General features: G+C 44.6%; 1 protein-coding gene across 1 annotated transcript in view; it reads right to left on the bottom strand.

Moving 5' to 3' along the window:
* Nucleotides 1-22217, bottom strand: part of ATRN (attractin) — an 800866-nt gene that overhangs the window by 119753 nt on the left and 658896 nt on the right. Inside the window, exon 26 of the mRNA XM_078678722.1 lies at nucleotides 20084-20162. Coding sequence (XP_078534848.1) covers nucleotides 20084-20162 — 79 coding nt within the window. The remainder of the gene's footprint in view (nucleotides 1-20083; nucleotides 20163-22217) is intronic.

Here is a 22217-nt window from a genome sequence, read left to right as displayed (position 1 = left end):
AGAGCAAAAAGTTCATATTGTAATTTTCTTTATTTGAAGTTCAGTCATGAAAATAGATGAAGAATTAACAGAAACAGCCGACACGTGTTTCGTCAGTACCATGACTTTCTCAAGGCTATGAAATAGAAAATAAATTATACTACATAAGTGTTTGAATATATAAAATCAATATGATTGAAACAACATTACAGGCCTAAAGCAAAGAAAGTGACAAAAAGAGTTTATTAAAAGAGTTAAAGAACAAGTAAAATCAGAAAGAAAAAGAAAAAGTGGAACAATAAATGAAATAAAACACCCAAGTGTGAAAGTATAGATGAAGAACAGAGAGCAGAGAACAGGATATCACCTAAATATGTGATCAAGAGTCAAAAAGAAGATCCGTGCAAAGGAGATGAAAATGATATGTGAACATGCCCACATTAAAAAACTGTCCTATGATCCAAGTGAAGAAAATATACAAGTTTTTCTAAGTGGAAATTACTGCCTGACACAGTGCGACAAGGATAGCGCCGCCAAAAATTGAATAACTGATCAAAAATTAATAGGTGTGCACGAAGATAACATTGTTGCGATCAATTCAATTCTCCAGTCAAACCGATCTTCCGGTGCACCCAACAATATCATCATGCAATTTGACGACATTGCACAAATCACCACCAAACAAGCTGAACTTTTAGCATTCTCACCAGAATCAGCCCAAGAAATTTATGAACTCATCCAGGAGACCAGAGCATTTAGCCCTAATGTATCAACAACAGCTCAACTCATCAGGCAATTTGAATTTCTAAGCAAGAAGGAAATCAATCAAAGGCTACATGCCACCACACTAATCCATTACCACAAAAATAAAAGGATACCGAGGGGGCTTAGAATCGCCCTAAAACCGATGCTGTACAAGAATAACAAATCATTCATAGAAAAATGGTACCAGATTCTTAACAAATGTTCATTGGATTTAATTTTGCTAATAATACAAGAATTATCCAAAGTGTTGAAAGAAATTGAAGCTGAACTAGAAGGTATGAAAAAGGAACTAGATAAACTTCCGGATTTACAGACAATACTACAGGATGTGAATGCTAGATTAGACAAATACGCTAAAGAAGTGAATGATCGAAAAGTCAGGAAATACAAAAGAGACACAATTGATTATAAATACGATGAAGTGTATACCTGGGCGGAGATTTATAACCAAAAGAAATGGCAACAACCTAAACCAAAAGCATCTGCAACTTCATCACAAGAAAGCATTGTCTCAGAATCAGACATCGCTCAATCTAGACAACCCATTGAACAACCACAACAACCAGGACCATCTAAGAAACAGGCTTTTTTAGATGTAAGCCCGGCCGCCAATGCACCACCTATCATCGCCACAGGAGAGGCAGAAGAAACGGACGAGGAAATAGCCAAAAGAACCAGGAGTCAAAAAACACCGAAAACGAACTAGTGATTAACATCTCATCGAAAATTCTGACAAAAGCACAAACGGCGGTCTTAAATAAAGGAACCTCTTTTGTTCCCACATATCATACAAATTTGGCAGAGACAGAAATCGCTTTATTTAAATTTTTCAGGATACTTAAACTCAAGTATTTTTTCAAAGATACATCTACTACCACATCAACTACTACTAGATCATTTAAACCCAAAAGCACATTCTGCGCACCTTGTTCACATAAGACTATTGAGGCATTTTAAAGATCTGTCATTTCGGATATACAAAAAATCAATTTCAACAAAACTAACAAAAAGAATTTATCTAAAACAGAATGGAGCATTTTGAAAAACCTATCAAATGATTGTGATCTAACCTTCCAAAGAGCCGACAAAGGAGGAGCTCTTATAATTATGGACACCACCTTCTATGAAAACAGCGTTGATGAACATGTTAAGGATGAGAATATCTATATTCCACTTGACTCTGATCCCACAGAGGATTATCAAAAAATCTTGACATTAATTCTTCAACACACTTTGACCATGAAATGGATTGACGAAAAAACCTATAAATTCTTGGAAACGAAATATCCACGGCGACCTAAACTGTATATGTTGCCAAAGATACATAAAAATCCCTTGAAACCACCTTTCAGACCCATTGTATCAGCTTGTGGGTCAATATCTGAGAGTATTGGCAAATACGTTGATTGTTACCTACAGCCTATCGTTCAAAAAAGTTCAACTTACATAAAAGACACCACAGCGTTCCTTAATCTACTCAATACCATTCAACTTGATTCTAACACAAAGTATTGGTTATGTACAGTGGATGTTGTATCGCTATACACCTCAATCCCACACAACGAAGGCTTAGATGCTCTAGAATGGAACCTTTTAAGAGAAGAAGATTGTGAAGCCAACAGAATATTCTTGATCGAACTTATGCATTTCTCACTTTTCCACAGTTACTTTGTATGGAAAAACCAGTTCTATAACCAATGCAACGGTACCTCAATGGGCTTCGGGGGGCACACCCGTATGCAAACTTGTTTATGATCAAATTTGAGAATGATCACATTTTGAACAACAACGACTGGATCTCCAATCTGGTCATTTTTAAGAGGTACATCAACGATATATTTTTAATTTGGAGAGGCCAAAAAGATCAACTCATCAGTAACTTATCCGCATTGAATTCAATAAATCCTCGCATCAAGTTCACTTACACCATACATAATAATCCACATTTGTATAGCGCACAATCACCCGTAAGGGTCTCTAGGCGCTGGGGGGCCGTCTGGAAGATTAAGCAAGCTATTGCCCAGAGTCGCATGGTGCTGGGCTAACCTGCCGCCGGAGCCGGGGATCGAACCCTGATCCCCAGATTCCAGCGTCAGTCGCCCTGGCCGCGGCGCCACACCTCTCCCATGAGGAAACCATATCCTTTCTGGATGTTCAAATCACCTTAGCCAATCAACAGATTCAGACTAAAGTTTTCAAAAAAGCCACAGACCGGAACTCAAGCTTACAATTTCAAAGGTTTCATCCTGAAACTCTCAAAAAACATTTACCTACTTTACAATTTATTCGTCTCAAACTAATTACCTCTGATTAGAATATTTTGAAAGATTCACTTCTTGAGCAAAAAGAACAGTATTTAGCAAGAGGATACCCTAAGGAAATTCTGGATGAATCCTTAAAAAGAGTATCTAAACTACCAAGAGCTAACCTTCTGAAACCTGCCATACAATCAACCGACAAAAAACAGTGTGTGTGCTTAAATTTTCCACTGATTCACAGAAAATCAAAAAAGCCATTAATCGCCACTGGTCTCTAACTCAAGCTGAACCAGACCTCCAGAATTTATACAGTGAAAACGTGACCTTCGCATTTAAAAGATCAAAAAACCTAAAAGAAATTCTTGCTGAAAAAAGTCAACCTAAACTGGCTCACAAAGGGATGGCAAAATGTCATAATTGCATTCATTGCAATAACGTTATAACAGGTAACATATTTATGCATCCCACGAAAGGCCACAAAATCAACTTAGAATACACAGGAACATGTGATTCTAAAAACGTAATCTATGCGATCAAATGTCCATGTGGCAAGATATACGTAGGACAAACTAAACGTAAAGTCAAAATCAGAATGACTGAGCATAAGAGCAACATACGTAATAAGAACAACAAGTCCACCATAGCTATGCATTGGCTTGAAGCCAAGCACCAAATCTCACAATTAAGATTTACAATATTCGAGATACTCTCACAACGCTGTGACATGGATCCAGTAAAACAAAGACTACAAGCTGAATACTTCTGGATCAAAAAGCTACATTCCCTTCATCCAGCTGGAATGAATGACAGAATTGAACTATCATGTTTTTTATGAGCTATAATGATTGTCCCACAGCTTAGGCACAACGGCCCTTCTACCCCCCTTCAATTTGTAATTATCTATTCACAATCCAGCCAGTATATATACCCCTCCTCTTGAGAAAATCCGTACTCATTTGCATTGAAATATTGTTGTTCCTTTTCACTTTCACGTTATTGCAATGTTTATTTCAACTTCATTATTCTACTGCAATTTCATAGAATCAATGACTGTCTTGGAGTTATACATTTTTATTTTATTTTGTTATTTCGTCAGTTCGAACACACATTTGCCACACGAGGTATGCCACTTGTTACCGCAATTTCCATGCACTCATAAGATTCTAGCTTTATTTTCAATTTCACTTTATTACCCTCCGTTGTTATGAACACACTTGACACGTGATCGGAACTTCGCCCAATCACTGACCATGGTTTTGAGTTTCCATGGCTACCGCCCGTATCGCCACGTTACATTAATCTTTTTTAATGTTTTAATTTTTTTGTATTTTCTATCTTGCTCTGGGTTCTTTGGAACCCGTCACGCTCCGGTTTTCTATTTTTCCACATTAAATGATTTTCGTACGCTCCTTACGAGACATCCTCATGTGACCGCATCCACACTCCTTAAGCCTCTCTATTGGTTCCGCAATCACCCACGTGATGCGGACCAGATCTGTTGGATTTTGCAGTTGCATGTAAGTTTGTCTCCGAGCTCTCGCACCCACGCTAGCATGCATCTTTAGAGCTTGCACACTTTAAGCTCATTGTCACATCTTCCGATACGATGTATTTTGTTATAATTTCGTCCTTTGGCACAGTGACGCAAACTTTCCATAGTTCGTGTTTGAACATCGACCTTCCGTTTTTTAAACCACACACCACCTTTGCCTCTATTGGTTAGACTTTTATGATCATATATCCATCACTAGTCCTTTCTATTTTTGCATTTACAACAGTGAAAGTAACACATTATCATTTTGTAGCCTGATTTATGTCCTGCTTGTGATCATGTTAAATGCTTATATGCACTCGTATTGTGCTAAATGTTAAGGTCCTGTTTGTTTTCTTGTTACCTCCTCGACAGGCCCCTGACGAAGGGTTAGTTCTTCTCTACCCGAAATGCATTGGGCATAATTTGAACTGCTGAATTCTCATGAATGTAATGAATTTTCAGCAATACTTGTGAATTATCATCAAAAGATATGAACCATTATAAGAATAAAAGAATACATGTATACAACGAATATATTGGATACAGTCTCATGACTACATGGTATGAAGAAATATCAACTAATTAGTATGAGAGAGTGAAGCAACTCTTGTGTTTCATTTGAAAGGAGCGCATCCTGAGTGGTTTGCTGACCACATTGTGAACAATCTACATTGTGGTACGGCACACCGGCCAGGGTGTGACCTCCAATTTGTCAAGACTATTGTATTGGATTCCGACTACCTTTGGTGTTCATCTTAACTGTATACATTTATGGTGAGCATCTGTTTTGTCTACATATTCCCTTATCTTGACCAATTCTGGTAGCCACTAGGGGTAATAGGTACAATCAATTTGGTTGTATCTCCCCTTTTTATATATCTATAATTACTTAGACATCTTTGGTCACATATATTTATATTTGACTTGTATTTGTCTGATGTGTTATAGAGTTTACATGTTAATTTTTCATGTAACTGATAATATTTCACTTTTAGGTATTAGGTTTTTTACTCTAAAGTCATATCTTATCTCACAGAAAAGACCCTGACGCATCTTGGTTATTTTCGTTCGCATAGGTCAGTTTGTTTGCTTCATCTTTCACGCTCTAAATGATCTTGGTTACAGTAATTTCCACTTAGAAAACCTTGAATATTTTCTTCACTTGGATCATAGGACCGTTTTTTAATGTGGGCCTGTTCACATATCATTTTCATCTCCTTTGCACGGATCTCCTTTTTGACTCTTGATCACATATTTAGGTGGTATCCTGTTCTCTGCTCTCTGTTCTTCATCTATACTTTCACACTTGGGTGTTTTATTTCATTTATTGTTCCCACTTTTTCTTTTTCTTTCTGATTTTACTTGTTCTTTAACTCTTAATAAACTCTTTTTGTCACTTTTTTTTGCTTTAGGCCTATAATGTTGTTTCAATCATATTGATTTGATATATTCAAACACTTATGTAGTATAATTTTGTTTCTATTTCACAGCCTTGAGAAAGTCATGGTACTGATTGATGGTACCGACGAAACACGTGTCGGCTGTTTCTGTTAATTCTACATCTATTTTCATGACGGAACTTCAAATAAAGAAAATTACAATATGAACTTTTTGCTCTGCTATCCTGTCTAAATATGAAGACTGTATGATGCTTGAAATTGGACTGGTGTTCTTATGTACTGTGACTAATAAGTCACTTAAGCTCATTTGTTCTTAAGGATTGTGCTCTTCTTGACCCTTCCTTTTGCAGTTATATAATTGTCAATCTTTGATGGGCAGTAGCCACTCTTGGTAGTGAGTGACAGTGACCTATGCAGCACTACGTCTTAAATTTAAGATTCTATTTCCCATTATAAATCCAGTACTATTGTCCAACTAAAGAGAGCTAGTGCATGTGCGGTTCTTTCCGTATGGGAAGCACCACTACCGATCTTCTTGTTAAAACAAATTGCAAGTCGACCTGGAGTGTCCCCCGAAGAATGTTTGAGACTTACTGGATGATTGTTAGTAAGTAATGTTTTTCTAAAGCGCGTTAATGCCGAGACGCCTTAGTGCTAACAATGCTATCACTGATCAGGTAAGAGAGGAGACTTACTTAACACTAGAGACAAAGAGCCAGGTCTTCTAGGATTTTCTAAAACAGCCTATTTGTTTGAGACCTCAAAGAAAAAGGCATGAAATTCAACAGCTTAAACGCCAAATGGAATAAGCTTCTGCCACCCCAATTTGCCTTTTTACTTTTGAAACAGCCATCAACTGGGCGGTAGATCTTAAATTACATCAAGGGACATGCCACCTAAGGGACTTCTGGAAAATGGAAGGTCCAGATCGGTGCTGAGGCTTATGTACAATGCATAACACCTTGAACTTTACCCTGTCCGGAAAAGGTAACCAGTGGAGGTCCCTAATGCTCTTTGATATGGAACTAAATTTTGGAATTTTTAAGAGTAAGCAGGCTGAAGAATTCTGCAGACTGAATATTTTACTGCAGACGCTTCTAGAAGTGTTCCCAAATGAAGAGCATTACAATATTCTATCTTTGACAGAACTAAGGCAACTATTGCCATTTTTTGTATATCTGATGGAATGAATGGAAAGAACTTTTTTTGTTTCTTCATAAGATAAAAACATGAAGATTAAATATTACTGATCTGTTCTGAGAAACAGAGTTGGTCGAACATGACTCCAAAATGTTTCACTTTTCGAACTGGAGATTGACACGGACCTGAAGCAGAACGTCACCAAGAATCATTCCAAAAAAAAGTGTCGTTTTCAAAAAGTATCACCTCTGTTTTCTCAATATTTAACTTGAGAAAGTTTTGCTGCATCCAGCTTGTGATGTGTGCTAGTCAGTTGTTAAATGCTTTGGACACACTGTCTACCTCAGATGTAATTGATACCACTATCTGGGTATCATCTGCATAGGATATTGCAGAAAAAACGTGAGATCGAATGAGTTGTGCCAAGGGGGTCACATAGATGTTAAATAATGTTGGGGGATAATGATAATCCCTGAGGCACACCACACATTTTAAGAGAAGGGGTTGGAGGTATGCACTCTAAAACCCACGGTCTGCTCTCCATTTGATAAAAAGTGAACAGAGTAAGGTCGATTCTGCACCCTTAATCCCCAGTTTCTCCAGTCAGTTGACAAGCACTGGATGGCTGACTGTGCCAAAAGCGGCAGAGAGATCTAGCAATATGAGTGCAGCCCTCCCTCCCTTATCCACCTGCCTTTGAAACTCCTCAGAAGCTGCAATTAATGTGAATTCATCTGTACACTGCTGTGGCCCAAAGCTGTGTTGCGATGGATCCTAAAGATTATTTGCCTCCATCAGATCTTCATTCACTGCTTTATCTAAGTTCTTTATAGGGAGCGGTAGGCAGTATATAGGCCGGTAGGTCTGAACATCTGCAGGATCTTGGGATGGCTTTAAGATGGGGCATACCAGTGCTATTTTCCATGCTTTTGGAAAGTGCCATGAGGTAAGTACTTTATTTAGAAATACAACGCCGCAATCGTGGGACCAAAAAGGATTAAAACCGCTAAAATCAAATACTTTACCGCCCGTATTGAGGCATCAAACAACAATCAAAAGGAAATTTTTAAGGTTGTTAACAGCTTCACTAAGCCCAAAATTCTTACCAAAGAGATCCCATCCCGCCCTCCCAGACCCTGTGTAATGATATAGCCAATTATTGTACCCAAAAAATAGACACTCTCACTAAAGGTTTTCCCCAATTTGAAAAAGAAAAGCTTGAGGAAGAAATTTACCCGAATCTGCTCCAACCCAGATGGGAAAGTTTCTGCCATATCAGCTTAGAAGAATCCCTTCGGGGAACATCTGCCCTTAAATCAGGATCGCCTTTTGACCCCTGCCCCCCTGTACTGATCAAATCTATAAAACACGAGGTTAATCCATGTATAAACTCCATCATTAAGTCGTCTTTTCAATCAGGGGAGATTCCTCCACAATGGAAGGTGGCAGCAGTGAGACCACTGCAAAAAAAAGCTTTACAAGACCCTACAACCTTGTCCAACCTACGGCCCATTTCTCTTCTTCCTGCCATTTGCAAAATCACCGAAACACTGGTCAATAAACAACTGACAACATTCTTGGATGAAAATGACATCTTGCACCCATGTCAAGCAGGTTTCAGAACCAACAATTCCACCGAAGAACAAGTTACTTACCTTCGGTAACGCTTTTTCTGGTAGATACTATATCTGCCTGTGGATTCCTCACCTTGTGAATATCCCCTTGCGTCAGCAACATTCGGAAATTCTTTTTGTAGCTTCGCGCCGACGTGGATCCGGACGTCACAGAGGCACGGCATCGCACGCGACTCCGCTGACGTCACCGACGCCTATAATAGGCCCACGCCGGCGTGGTGACATCAGTTCCGCCCTTTTTTCCGTGCCTTCGAGACACACGGACGGACCGATGACAGTAGACATATACACAGTATAAGCAGTATAGAAATCAAGGTAACACACACAGTGTGAAGCAAATGCAATAAAACATTTGAAATAAACAACTCATTGACCATAAAATAATACATTATAGAAACTTCTGGCATAGAAGAGTGGACAACGGGGAGGCGGGTGGGTCAGTGAGGAATCCACAGGCAGATATAGTATCTACCAGAAAAAGCGTTACCGAAGGTAAGTAACTTGTTCTTCTGATAGATACATCTGCCGTGTGGATTCCTCACCTTGTGAATAGAGTCCCACAGCAGTCCCCACTCCCGTAGGAGGGTGTCCACTCTTCTTAGACCAGGAAATCCTGGAGAACAGAGCGCACAAAGTGGCCCTCCCTCCTCACTTCGGAATCCAAGCAGTAATGCTTCGCGAAAGTGTGAAGGGAAGACCAAGTTGCCGCTCTACAAATATCTTCAACAGGCACACCTCTAGCCAACGCTGAGGTTGATGACTTAGCTCTCGTAGAATGAGCCCTTATACCCTCTGGAGGTTCCTTACCGGCCAAAGAGTAGCAGATCTTAATGCAGAGGACGATCCACCTCGACAAAGTCCTCTTATGGACCGCTCTTCCTTTCTTGCAGCCAGCAAAGCCAATAAAGAGCTGGTCATCCAAACGACAGTCTTTAGTCCTGTCCAAGTAAAAAGACACCGCCCTCTTGGGGTCAAGACGGTGTAATCTCTCCTCCTCCTTGGAAGGGTGTGGGGGAGGATAAAAGGTAGGAAGGGTAATGGATTGACCAAGGTGGAAAGAAGTCACCACCTTTGGCAGAAAAGCAGCCCTGGTCCTAAGAACCATTCGATCAGCATGAAGGGACAAGAAAGGGGGCTTGTGACTAAGAGCTTGAAGCTCACTTACCCCCCTTGCCGAGGTTATTGCAACGAGGAAAACCGTCTTGAAAGTCAGAAGCCTCATAGGACATTTGTGAAGAGGCTCAAAAGGAGCACCCATTAAAAATGTCAACACAAGATTTAAGTCCCACTGAGGCACAATAAAAGGGGTAGGAAGGAACTTATTCGTGAGGCCCTTCAAAAACCTTAAAACTATAGGAGATTTAAAAAGAGAAGGCTGGTCAAGCAAACAGATAAAAGCCGACAGCGCAGAAAGATAACCCTTCACCGTGGCCACCGCAAGCCCTTGCTGTGCCAGAGAAAGGGCAAACTGGAGAACATCAGATAAATGGGCCCTCAAAGGGTCTAAAGACTTCTCCCTGCACCAAGTAACAAATTTAGACCACCTATAAGAATAGATGGACTTAGTGGAGTCACGCCTGGCTGACAAAATGACATCCACCACATCGTGAGGGAGAGAAAAAGAAATCAGGTTGCCCCGTTCAATCTCCAGGCATGAAGGTGTAAGGTCTGGAGGTGGGGGTGTAGAACCTGCCCCTCCATCTGAGAGAGGAGATCTGCCCTGTGAGGGAGACGGAGCGGCGGGTGAGAGGAGAGGTGGAGAAGGTCTGAATACCACACCCTTCTTGGCCAATCCGGGGCGATCAATATGACTTGGGCCCGGTCTTGGCGAATTTTCCTCAGAACCCGAGGAATCAATGGTATGGGAGGAAACGCGTAAAGGAGTTGCGATCTCCAACTCAACTGAAACGCGTCCCCCAAGGCTCCTTGCATCGGATACTGGAGACTGCAGAATGACAGGCAGTGAGCATTCTTGCGAGTGGCGAACAGGTCCAACCGAGGAGTCCCCCACATCTGAAAGATGTTGTGAACTACCCCCGGATGGAGCCTCCACTCGTGATCGGCAGAGAACTGCCGACTGAGACTGTCTGCACGAACGTTCTGAACTCCGGCCAGATGATTTGCCATCAGACAAATCCGATGGTCCTGAACCCAGGACCAGAGACGCAGAGCCTCTCTGCAGAGACACTGCGACCCTACTCCTCCCTGCTTGTTGATGTACCACATCGCGGTCGTGTTGTCCGTCAGGACCTGAACAGACTGACCGCGAAGGGAAGGGAGGAAGGCCTTGAGCGCCAGACGTATCGCCCGCAACTCTAGAAGGTTGATATGAAGCAACCTTTCCTCTGGAGACCAAAGACCCTTGACCTCCAGGTCCCCCAGATGAGCACCCCACCCGAGAGTGGACGCATCCGATATCACTGTGGCAACCGATGGAGGAATCTGAAAAGGCTTCCCTTGAGACAGATTGCCTTCCACGCTCCACCAAGACAGATCCGCTGCAGTTTCTCTGGAGATCTTCACTGACTCCCTGAGATCTCCGTTGTGCTGATACCACTGCCTGCGGAGGCACCACTGGAGCGCCCTCATATGCCAGCGTGCATGGTTGACCAACAGAATGCATGAAGCCATCAGACCGAGCAGGCGAAGGACCTTCAGGACTGGAACGACCGCTCCATTGTAAAACAAAGGAATCATCTCCTGTATGTCGCGAATCCTTTGAGGAGGAGGGAATGCACGACACACAGTAGTGTCCAGTACCGCACCTATGAACAGGTTGCGCTGTGAGGGCACCAGGTGAGACTTGGGTACATTTATCGAAAAACCCAACCTGTGCAACAACTGAGTTGTCTCTTGCAGATGATGGAGCACCTTCTCGGCGACTCCGCTTTGATCAGCCAGTCGTCTAGATACGGAAACACATGTATCCCCGTTCTCCTGAGATGAGCTGCCACCACTGCCATCACCTTGGTGAAGACCCGAGGCGCAGTAGTAAGACCAAACGGAAGGACCACAAACTGGTAGTGTTGTGACCCAACCGTAAAACGGAGATACTTTCTGTGCGACTTCAAGATGGGAATTTGAAAATACGCATCCTGCAAGTCGATCGACGCCATCCAGTCTTCTTTTAGCAGCGCTTGAAGAACCTGCGCAAGAGTGAGCATCTTGAACTTTTCCTGTTTCCGGTAAAGGTTCAAAATCCTGAGGTCCAGGATTGGCCGAAGCCTGCCATCTTTCTTGGGGATCAGGAAATACCGGGAGTAGCATCCCTGACCCCTTTCCTGCTCTGGAACCACCTCTATCGCACCTTTTCGGAATAAAGCCAGGACTTCTTCCTGCAGGAGAAGCAGGTGGTCCTCCGAACAATAACCCTGGCAAGGAGGGTAATTGGGAGGGAATTCCTGGAAAGGAAGTGCATACCCATTCTGTACAAGATTGAGAACCCAAAGATCCGATGTTATTAATTCCCAATCTTGTAGAAAATGTGTAAGCCGACCCCCCACTGGACCCACATGATCCGGAATGGCGGATCTAGGGCTGCTTTGCTGCATTGGCCGGGGGTTGGGAAGGGGAGGAGGAAGAGGAAGCTTGACGCCCTCTAGGGCGGGATCTTTGCCTGCCCCTGTACGACTTGTACAGCGTATTCTGCTGCTGTTGTGGCTGCTGCTGAGATGGCCTGTAAGAACGAAAGGAAGATCTTCCAAAACCCCTGAAGCATCTTCCAGTAGAACCTCTGGACTGGAGACCCAAAGATTTTGCAGTGGCCCTACTGTCCTTAAAACGTTCCAAGGCAGCATCAGCCTTCTTGCCAAACAATCCTGAGCAATCAAAAGGCAAGTCCATCAAAACAGACTGAACGTCTGCAGAGAACTCCGATGATTTAAGCCAGGCAGCCCTCCTAGTGGCCACGGAAGAGCCCATTGTAGGAAGGTAGATCCAGGACTATGGTTGCCCCCAACTTTTTGCCTGGTGTTTTGCTGGTTTTCTGACTTAGTTGACCTGGGGCCCTGCTATTCAGGACCCCAGGCCTACTGCTCACTCTGTAAAATGGATTCCATGTACCTTAGGTACATATCTAATTGGATACTGAGTCACCTTATCAGTCCCTGTACAGTGTACCTTAGGTACCCAGGGCATAGGTGTGCCCAGGGCCTACCAGGGGCTGCAGCATGTATTATGCCACCCCTGGCTGGCCATCCAAATCTGACACAACTGGCTGCACGACAGCTGGGGCAAGGTGGTGTAATCACCCTTTGCTTTAGATATAGTATTCCTATATCTAACCCTAAAATGGACACATATATTCCTATCAGTCACTCCTATGGCAGGCCTTAACAATCCTGAAGGCAGAGTGCTTGGAATAATGTGAAATGGTGCTCTGGCATGAGCTGAGCCCATTTGCAGCTTGCGGAACCAAGTCCTAATAGCTGTTCCATGATAACGCATACCATATACTCTTAAGTGCATTATAATCCTCGCGGTTATATGCCAACTCTGGTATCGCTTTATCAAAACATGTCGAGTAAGGTGTCATACGAATTGGAATACTAACCCCTCGCCAATTCTGGCGACGGGGTTAGCATTCCACCCTTCTAGAGGGACACGACATGTTGGTAACCTGTAACCCCGGTTAAAGTCAGACATAGCCTCAGCTCCACAAGATGGATGCTGCCACCGAGACACAAGTCTGCCCTCCTGCTGCTGGGAGTCCTCCCAGCCCAGGAGGCAAGGACAAAGGGTTTCCTGCCAGGGGCGGTGCCAGCACCGTCCCAGACAGGATTTTGTGTATCCTAGGTAGGCAGGGCTTTAGAGGAAGGTGACTGCAAGTGGCACCCCGGTGCTCACTGTGCATAGGCCGGCTTGAACCAGTTCCAGGGGCACTCCAGCCCCTGATCTGGGGAAAGCCCGCCAAAGGAGAGGGGTGTAACCACCCCCCTCCTAGTCCCACCCATAGGGCAGGACTTAGTCGCATGCCAGCCCCTTTTTGCAGGAAAGGTAGGAACTGGCCCCCTTCCAAATCAGATCAATCTTTGAATCCTGAACCGACTTTCTACGAGAGGAACTCAAGACTCTTCCTAAGATTTCTCCCTTGTGACTAAGGAGTAGTCACCCTGCAGCAGCAGGCACCAACCAAGCATCGCGGTCTGCTGCAAGTCTCTCCTCCGGATCAAGACTGCCCAGCACGACGAGAACCGGCTTCCCTGGCACCTCTGACCTCAACCTGCATCATCAGCCCAGCTGTGATCCGTGGGTGTGACGAGACCTCGAGGGACCGGCCATCTTTAAAGACTGCACGACGCTTGTCCAGCACGACCACCGAGTGACCCTCGACTGAGTGCTTTGGGGTAAGAGAAGCCCCGACCCTGAGCAGCTCCAGCACCGAAGTGCAGCCCCCCTGCATCCACGAGATCTGCGTGGGGCCCTTCTGCTCTTTGCTGCTCACCGCGTTGTCCAGGTCACTTGCCCGTTGGCTAGTGGCCCTCTTACGACGCTTCACGACGACAAACACCGCTGGTTTGGTTGCTCCAGACTAGCCCTTGCTCCCCTCCAAAAGAGGAGCACCCTGGACCCTCCTGGTCCACTCCAGACTCCATTTTAAGTCCACCGCATGGGCTTGCATTTGCCAAGACTTGTTGCCCCAATCCTGGGTCCAGCGACGTCGACAGCAGAGACCATCGTGGGACAGCTCGCACCTCCATCCTGGTCGCCGACAACGCCTCCTGGTCCGAGAGACTGCAGAGCCCAGCAGCGCCCACTCACCTGGTCGAGGTGACTTCGTCCGGTGCCATCCTGGTGCCCACCTAAATCACTGGCTAGTGATTCAGAACTTGGTCCCCTCTGCTTACAGGTCTTCTTCTTCCCTGATCCAGGCTTGGATCACCACGAACTTCTTCACTGGCCGCCTGCCAGCAACTTCTTTCTTCAGGCTCCTGGTTCTTCAACGAGGGTTTCCGACGCCACTTGAACCCTATGCAGCCGCAGCCCCTGGGCTAGGTAAACTGAGTACTCCGGTGCTCCAGCATAGTCCAACACCCTAAGTGTTCGGATCCACTCTTGTTTTCGACCCACCTAGTCGGGTTCGCCCGAGAACAGTAACTTTGTGACTGCTAGTATCCATAGACTTGTTCCCGCATTACGCGTGAGAGTTCCCACTCTGCACACGGCGTCCCTAGGCCTCCTGCTTCTAATCCAAGGGTTCAGCATTGTAGGCCTAGCGTTTCTACAGTCTACAAAAGTATTACTTACCTGCTAGTAACTTCGCATTCCACTTCTTGTGTATAGGGTTTTTCGTGCCCCTCGGGCATTTGTGTAAATTGTGCGACTAAGTATTTTCGTAAGAGTTTTGTTGTGTGCTTAGCTCCCTGTCTCATAAAGAGCCAGGGTAGTCTTGTTATAAATAAATATACTTTATTTTTGATGACAACTCGTGTGGTGTCCTTTCACTTGGTGTTCAAGGGGTAATGTGATGGTAAAACAGCTGGCTTAACACGCCCTCTAGAGTCTTAGCCTTAGACTGCTCGTATCCATGCTACTAGGATAGCTGGTCTATAAGGTTGACTTACAACGAATCATCAATAAGGGTTGTTTGGACTGATACATAGTGATCACTAGAATAGTGAGCACTGGATATCAGGCCAACTTCTCACACCCATGACCCTCGCCACCGAATCAGCAGTGTCCAGACCACTCTGAATCACCTGTCTCGCAGCTGCTTGTGTGTCCGATATCACCTCCTGAAAATCCTTTCTGTCATCCTCAGGGATTTTCGGAATCAACTGTTTGACAGAATCCATCAAGGCATGGATATACCTTCCCATCATACACGTTGCGTTGGTTGATTTTAACGCCATACTGGCTGAGGAGAAAACCTTCTTGGCAGTTTGATCCTGCTTTCTGGATTCTTTATCCCCATGAACCTGTGGAAAAGCACCAGCAGATCTCTTTGAGCAGGCAGCCTGCACAACCAAACTCTCAGGTAGGGGATGTGTCGATAAAAATTCAGGGTCCCCAGGTGCAACTCTGTATCTCCTCGCCACTGTTCTAGAAACGGCTGGAGCAGACAAAGGTTTCTTCCAAACCTCATAGATGGGCTCAGATAAGGCATCATTGAAGGGTAACATAGGTTCAATAACAGATGTAGGTGAATGAAGAACCTCAGTTAAAATATTAGGTTTATAATCAGCAGTGGGCAGAGTAATATTCAATAAACTCGCTGCCTTTTTTATAACGGTGTGATAAGGCACCACATCCTTTGATGGTACATTTGACACCGAAGCCAAATCCCACTCAGGAGATAGTTCAAGTCCACTGGCTTCACCCAAGTCCTCAAAAGAATCCTGTAACTCCCCTTCTTCAGTATCTGAATATTGACATCTTTCTTCTTCCAGAAGTCTCTGGGCCTCCCTCCGAGATCTTTCCTTCACAATAGAAGCCAATGGATTCGGAATCGACTCCGACGGGGTCGGTGCCGGCGTCGAACCCGAAGTCGGATGAGGTCTTTTTATACGAAGTCGAGCAGAATCCTGCTTCAGAGTCGTAGGTATCGGCGTCGATGGAACCGGCGTCGACGGAGTTGGCGTTGTGCGCTTCGGCGTCGACGACACCGGTGGTGTCGGAAAATGCCAATGCGGTGATATAGCCGGCATAAAAGGCATGAAGGGCGCAGGGGCATAAGCCTGGGGAACACCCAAGTTAAAAGCCATAGGACCCGTGGGACCAACAGCTGCACCAGACGGGAACATTGCCCTGGAATAGACACCAAACATGGCGTTCAGGAATTGAGAAGGATCCTGACCTGGAGTTGGGAAATTAGTATATGGACCTCTGGGTTGTTCCTGAGGAGGCGGAGTCGATACGACGTCGACCTCTTCATCGAGTCCAGGAACCGGGGTCGACGAACCCGCAGGCACCGGAACTTCGACTTCACCAGCCCCCCTGCTCCTCACCTTCATCCTCCTGAACAGAAGGATTGGATGGAACCGGAGAATGGACCTGCTTCTGCGATTCGGGTGAATTCGGATGTGAAGCCTCAGCAACAGAGTTATGATCTTCCGACTCTGAAACCTCCACTTCCTTACTCAGAGGCTTGGTCTCGAACTAGAGTCCTTTCCAGAGTGATGACATGACTCATGGCTCCTCTTCTTGTGCTTCTTCCTCGAAGACTTCGAAGCGTGAGCCGAAGACGACTCCGAGCGTGACCTCGAACGAGACCTCGACTTCGAAGACTTTTTAACTTTCTTATTTTTAAGTCTTGCCACGAGGAGTTTTGTCTCTCTCTCTCTCTTAAAGCATCTTCTTGCAGTAAGGACAATCCTCGACGTCATGGTCGGAACTTAAGCACCAGACACAGCATTCATGAGGATCGGTGATAGACATAGTCTTGCCACATTCGCCGCAAGCTTTAAATCCAGTTTTCTTCGACGACATCTCGAAAAATATCAAGATAGACACAATAACAGGATAATAGAAACAAAGTTACTGTAAAGCTAGAGTACGATGCCAGAAAACCGTTAGCGTCGACGTAGAAAAAAGGGAACTGATGTCATCACGCCGGCGTGGGCCTATTATAGGCGTCGGTGACGTCAGCGGAGTCGCGTGCGATGCCGTGCCTCTGTGACGTCCAGGTCCACGTCGGCGCGAAGCTACAAAAAGAATTTCCGAATGTTGCTGACGCAAGGGGATATTCACACGGTGAGGAATGCACACGGCAGATGTATCTATCAGAATCTGCCCTTCTGTCATCCACTGAAACCATTCGTGCTGCACTGGATCAGGGAAAGATGGCTGTCCTGATCCTATTAGATCTTTCCGCAGCATTCGACACGGTTTCCCATGCTATCCTTTTACACGGCCTTGCTACGGCAGGCATAGCAGGAACCGTGTACGAATGGTTTAAGAACTACCTGGCACACAGGTGTCAGATTGTCATGCTGGGCAATTTCTGTTCAGAAGAAAAAAACTATGATAACAGGGGTCCCACAGGGCTCAAGCTTGAGCCCCACTTTGTTCAACATATATATGGTCCCCCTGTTAAAATTAATTTCTTCATTTAACATCAACACTATTGCCTATGCAGATGACACTCAGTTGGTCCCGACACTTGATAAAAATCAATCTAATGCGGAAGTGACATTAAGAGAATGCTTGGCAGCAACCTTTGAGTGGATGACACACAACCACTTAAAATGTAACTCTGCCAAAACAGAGATTGTACCTTTTGGCCCCAACAACTGTTTTTCTCCACAAGACTGGTGGCCTGAAAAAGTAGAAGCCCCTCCAAATACTATTAAGGCTGCGCGTAACCTGGGCATCAAATTTGACAGCACCCTGTCCTTTAACCAACAAGCTAAAGAAGTAGCAGGGGTCTGTTTTAATATCATTAGAGGTCTCAGAAGGTTTTTTGACCTCCTTCCTCTAAGTGCCAGACGGACGGTCGCTGTAGCATTAGTAACATCTAGGCTGGATTATTCTAACAGTCTTTATGCAGGGCTAAATAAGCCCTGCAGACTTCAAATGGTCCAGCATGCAGCTGCCAGGCTAGTCCTTAGATTGCCCAGAAAATCCTCGGCCGCCCTAGATGCCTTACACTGGCTCCCAGTTTATAAACGTATCTTGTTTAAGGTTCTCACCATTACATACCGTGCCTTTCATCATCAAGGCCCACTGTATTTGCGTAAGTACTTTAAACCATACCATCCTGCAAGGGCACTCAGGTCATCCACGGCAAATCTGCTTCATGTTCCCAGGTTTCGGATGACGACCAGAGGAGGAAAATCCATAGCAGGAGTTTGGCCCCAAGGCATGGAACAAACTGCCTCTACCCCTGCGTCAATCTATTACAGAGAAAAACTTCAGAAAACTATTAAAAACATGGATACATTCCTTATCAGACTCTGGATGCTTAGCACTTATCTGATTTCCTCATTGCAGACTGCTAGCTTGACCATGGACTCTCCGCTGCATACTGTAACAAGGTTTTTGAAGCACCAAGATACTCCTTGGAGTGGTGACTTCTGCAAAGTTTATAATGAAACCCAGCAAAAGCAGGAGGTTCCTCATAGTCTGAAGGTGATAGACGACAACCTGGGACAAGCCTACCTTAAACAGCCAGTCATTTAGACAGGGGAAGACAGGCTACCCTGATCTCCACAAATGAGCTAACATATCTGCGGGCCTCCTTTTTCCCCCTCTCAGCGCCTTGAGACCCTCACGGGTGAGTAGCGCGCTTACAATTCCCAGATTGATTGATTGAGCTGCGACCACTGCCATCAGTTTAGTCAATACCCATGGGGAGCTTGTAAGGCCAAAAGAGAGCACAATGAATTGAATATGTTTGTGACCTACAGTAAACTGTAGACAATGCTTATGGGCAGGCAGGACGGGGATGTGAAAATAGGCGCCCTGCAAGTCCAGCGCTACCATTCAATCTCCTGGGTCCAGAAAAGACCAAACCTGAGCCAGTGTGAGAATATTGAACTTCTCCTTTTCAAGGAAGAGGTTGAGGGCTCTCAGATCTAAGATAGGGTAAAGCCCTTTGTTCTTTTTGGGAGCGACCTCCCTCTCGATTGGAACAGAGGTCTCCGAGGAGTCACGTGACACAGTGTCGCCTGCGAGGCCCCTATCATCTTCAGGGACCGCTCCCTCAAAGAGTTCGGTTTCATGGCCCGGCAGCCTCAGCGCGATTTGGAGGTGTGGTCGCGTTTGAGACACCACAGACAATGAGGCTTGGGTCTGTAACCGACATGGTGCAGTGACAGCCGCCACATGGTTTAAACCCGGTCTTCCTCCAAGACATCCTCAACACAACCAGGGTGAAGAATTCCTCAAAAAAAACTTGACAAAAAGTCGAAAAAACTCTGCTAGCAACCACCAGAGGGGTAGCTCTTTCTCCATATCAGTGCTAACTGGCGCAGAAAGAAAAAAACTACCGTCAGCGCACCAAGGTTGTGCCTATATAGGTGACATGGACGTCACTTCTGAGATGGATGCAGCCGCACAGAGGTAATCGACGACACTTAACGGTGCACAGGGGTACTGCTCAGGCAAAAATCTTTCGGATCCAGTCTGACACATGGGAAATTCAAAGGTAAGGAATCTGTGGCTAATAGTCTCTAGCAGATAATTGGAATTAACATTACAACTATTTTATCAACATAAATATTCAATTTGAGAGGAATGCCCAAAATGAAGCCAGTGGATTTTGTTGACTAATGGCGGATTTAATATTCAGAATATTGAGTGATGAAGTCAGACATAGTGTAAGGAATACATTTGTGTGTCATTGGTGGAACATATTCAAAAACATACAGACTGAATAGAGGAGTTTCCAAATGAGAAGGTCTGAGACAAAAGAAGGCATTGATTTTGACTAACCTCTCTCCTTCGTGATGCCCAACAGCTTTGCTTGATCTTCCAAACCACAGCAGCAACAAGAAGCAAAGAGAGAAAACAACTGGAGGAAAAAAAAACAATCCTTTAATGTCAGTGCATATATTTTTGATTATTTCCAGTTTACAGGATACTTTGAACGTGTTCTGGAGCGCAGAAAGAGTACAAATCACATTAAATCAGACTAGATTAACTGTACATACAAACAGACATACTTGTTGAACAACTTTCTTATCTGCGATAATCTTTCTTGTGCAAATTACCCAGGCGCTACCCTGGATTTACAATTTTTCATACTAACCACTTCAGTGCACTGGCAGGTAGCAAAACAGGACACCACTGCTATCTTTTTTTGTGATCTTGCATGCCTCTGGAAGTGACATCATGGAGCAGTATATAGACACAGTCCCTACGTGCGGACATCAGTTCATCTCCATCTCTTGAACTGACGCCCTCAGACATACCAATGAAAGCCAAATGCCAGAGTATCTGTTTTTGAAGTAATTACAATATCAGACAATAACATACCGGGCTTTCTGAAGCTTGGCAGTTCCAATACAAGCCTGTTAAATTTTAAGGAAAAATTAACTGTCATCATAGTTCTTCTCCAGGAAAATGCTCATCAAAGTCATGAGCAGTGAATGGTTCCAGCCGTATGAGAGATCTCAGAGCACTTTACCAAAATAAATATGTCTTTGCAGACCAATAACAGGATGAAATTGATTGGCTGAATTTCATTTACTTATTTTCATTTGAAACAATATAAGACAATCAAACCAAATACACATTAACTAAACAAAAGTTTATCAGAAAAATCTTTCACAAACCTTTTCTAAAAAGTGAAAGACAGAGGGGGAAGTTCACATATAGGCTGTCATAAGACAAGTAAAAAAACTGGGGATCCTTATCAATAGTCATAAGACCTGAATAGAATATCATGCCCACCCGACTAGAATAATGTGCTTTAGGCCTACCAGGAAGAGACTAGTCTGCTAACTCCTAAATTAAAATTCAAGACACTATTCACTCGCGAGCTTTGTGGTAGGTAGACTGGCTCTTACAAAACCAAAGTTTTTAAACAGATAATCAGATTGCCCAACATATCTTGTCCTTCCCTCCAACAATGTTAAAATCCACTTCAAGTCTAACTGTGAAGGACTCTTCCTACTGGAGTTGAAGGGTTCACAAGAAAAGTATGCAAGTAAATGGTCTGATTAAAATTAAAATCTGAAATCAGCCAAGGTAGGAAACTCGGATGAGTTCTTAGCACAGCCCTGTTTGTATAGAAAATAGCATAATGTTCCTGGGAACAAAATACCTGAAGCTCTCTCACTCTGTGGACTGACATAACAGCTACTAAAACGGCAGTGCTCCAAGTCAAATGCTAAAGGTTGCCTTAAGAATATGTGTCCCTTTCTCCGAGACCCTGCACCTGCATGGAGAAAAGAGAAAGATCACTGGTACTAAGGGGTCGTAGGACCGCCTGAACTGGAGCAGGTGAGAATGAGAAGCTGAGAACCAGGGTGTACTCCAGCCCCTGATAACTTTGACAGGCTGAAGCATTTGAACTGTGCATTATACCTTACTTAGTGCCTCACCCAAACACCAACTGTAATCAAGGGGACATATGAGCAGGTATTAGCGCAAAGCAGTTTAGTGTAGGGGGGCTGGAGCTATGGCAAAGGAGTCCAATGTAGGGGGCTACTCCAATACCATGTATCTCCCCCAGGGAATCCCTGACCATACCACCCTGATTAAGGCATCTGGAATGCACATCTCCTGCATTGAAGACAACTGAGTAGGCACGCTGGCAGCCTTTAACAATGGCTTGACCTAAAATGAACAGCCTTGAGGTCGCACAAAACCTACAATGGGGCTGCATCCTCAGGAACAAGAGGAACCCCCTCCTAAACCACGGGTGGGGCTGGCCCCTCAGGATCAAAAGACTGCTTGAGCCACGATCGCTGGCCATGGCCGGGAATAGCCTCACCCTACAGGAGACTGGGGGGTCACTTTCCAACCCTACTGCTGTCATCCAGACACCAGCACTGCAGACTGATGTGGTTCGAGGCACTAAAGGATACCAGCGCAATCCAGACTGTGTGGCAGGTGCAAAGGA

This window comes from Lissotriton helveticus, chromosome 2_2 (assembly GCF_964261635.1).
Source record: "Lissotriton helveticus chromosome 2_2, aLisHel1.1, whole genome shotgun sequence".
NCBI lineage: Eukaryota > Metazoa > Chordata > Amphibia > Caudata > Salamandridae > Lissotriton > Lissotriton helveticus.
This window is presented reverse-complemented; position numbering and strand designations above follow the sequence as displayed.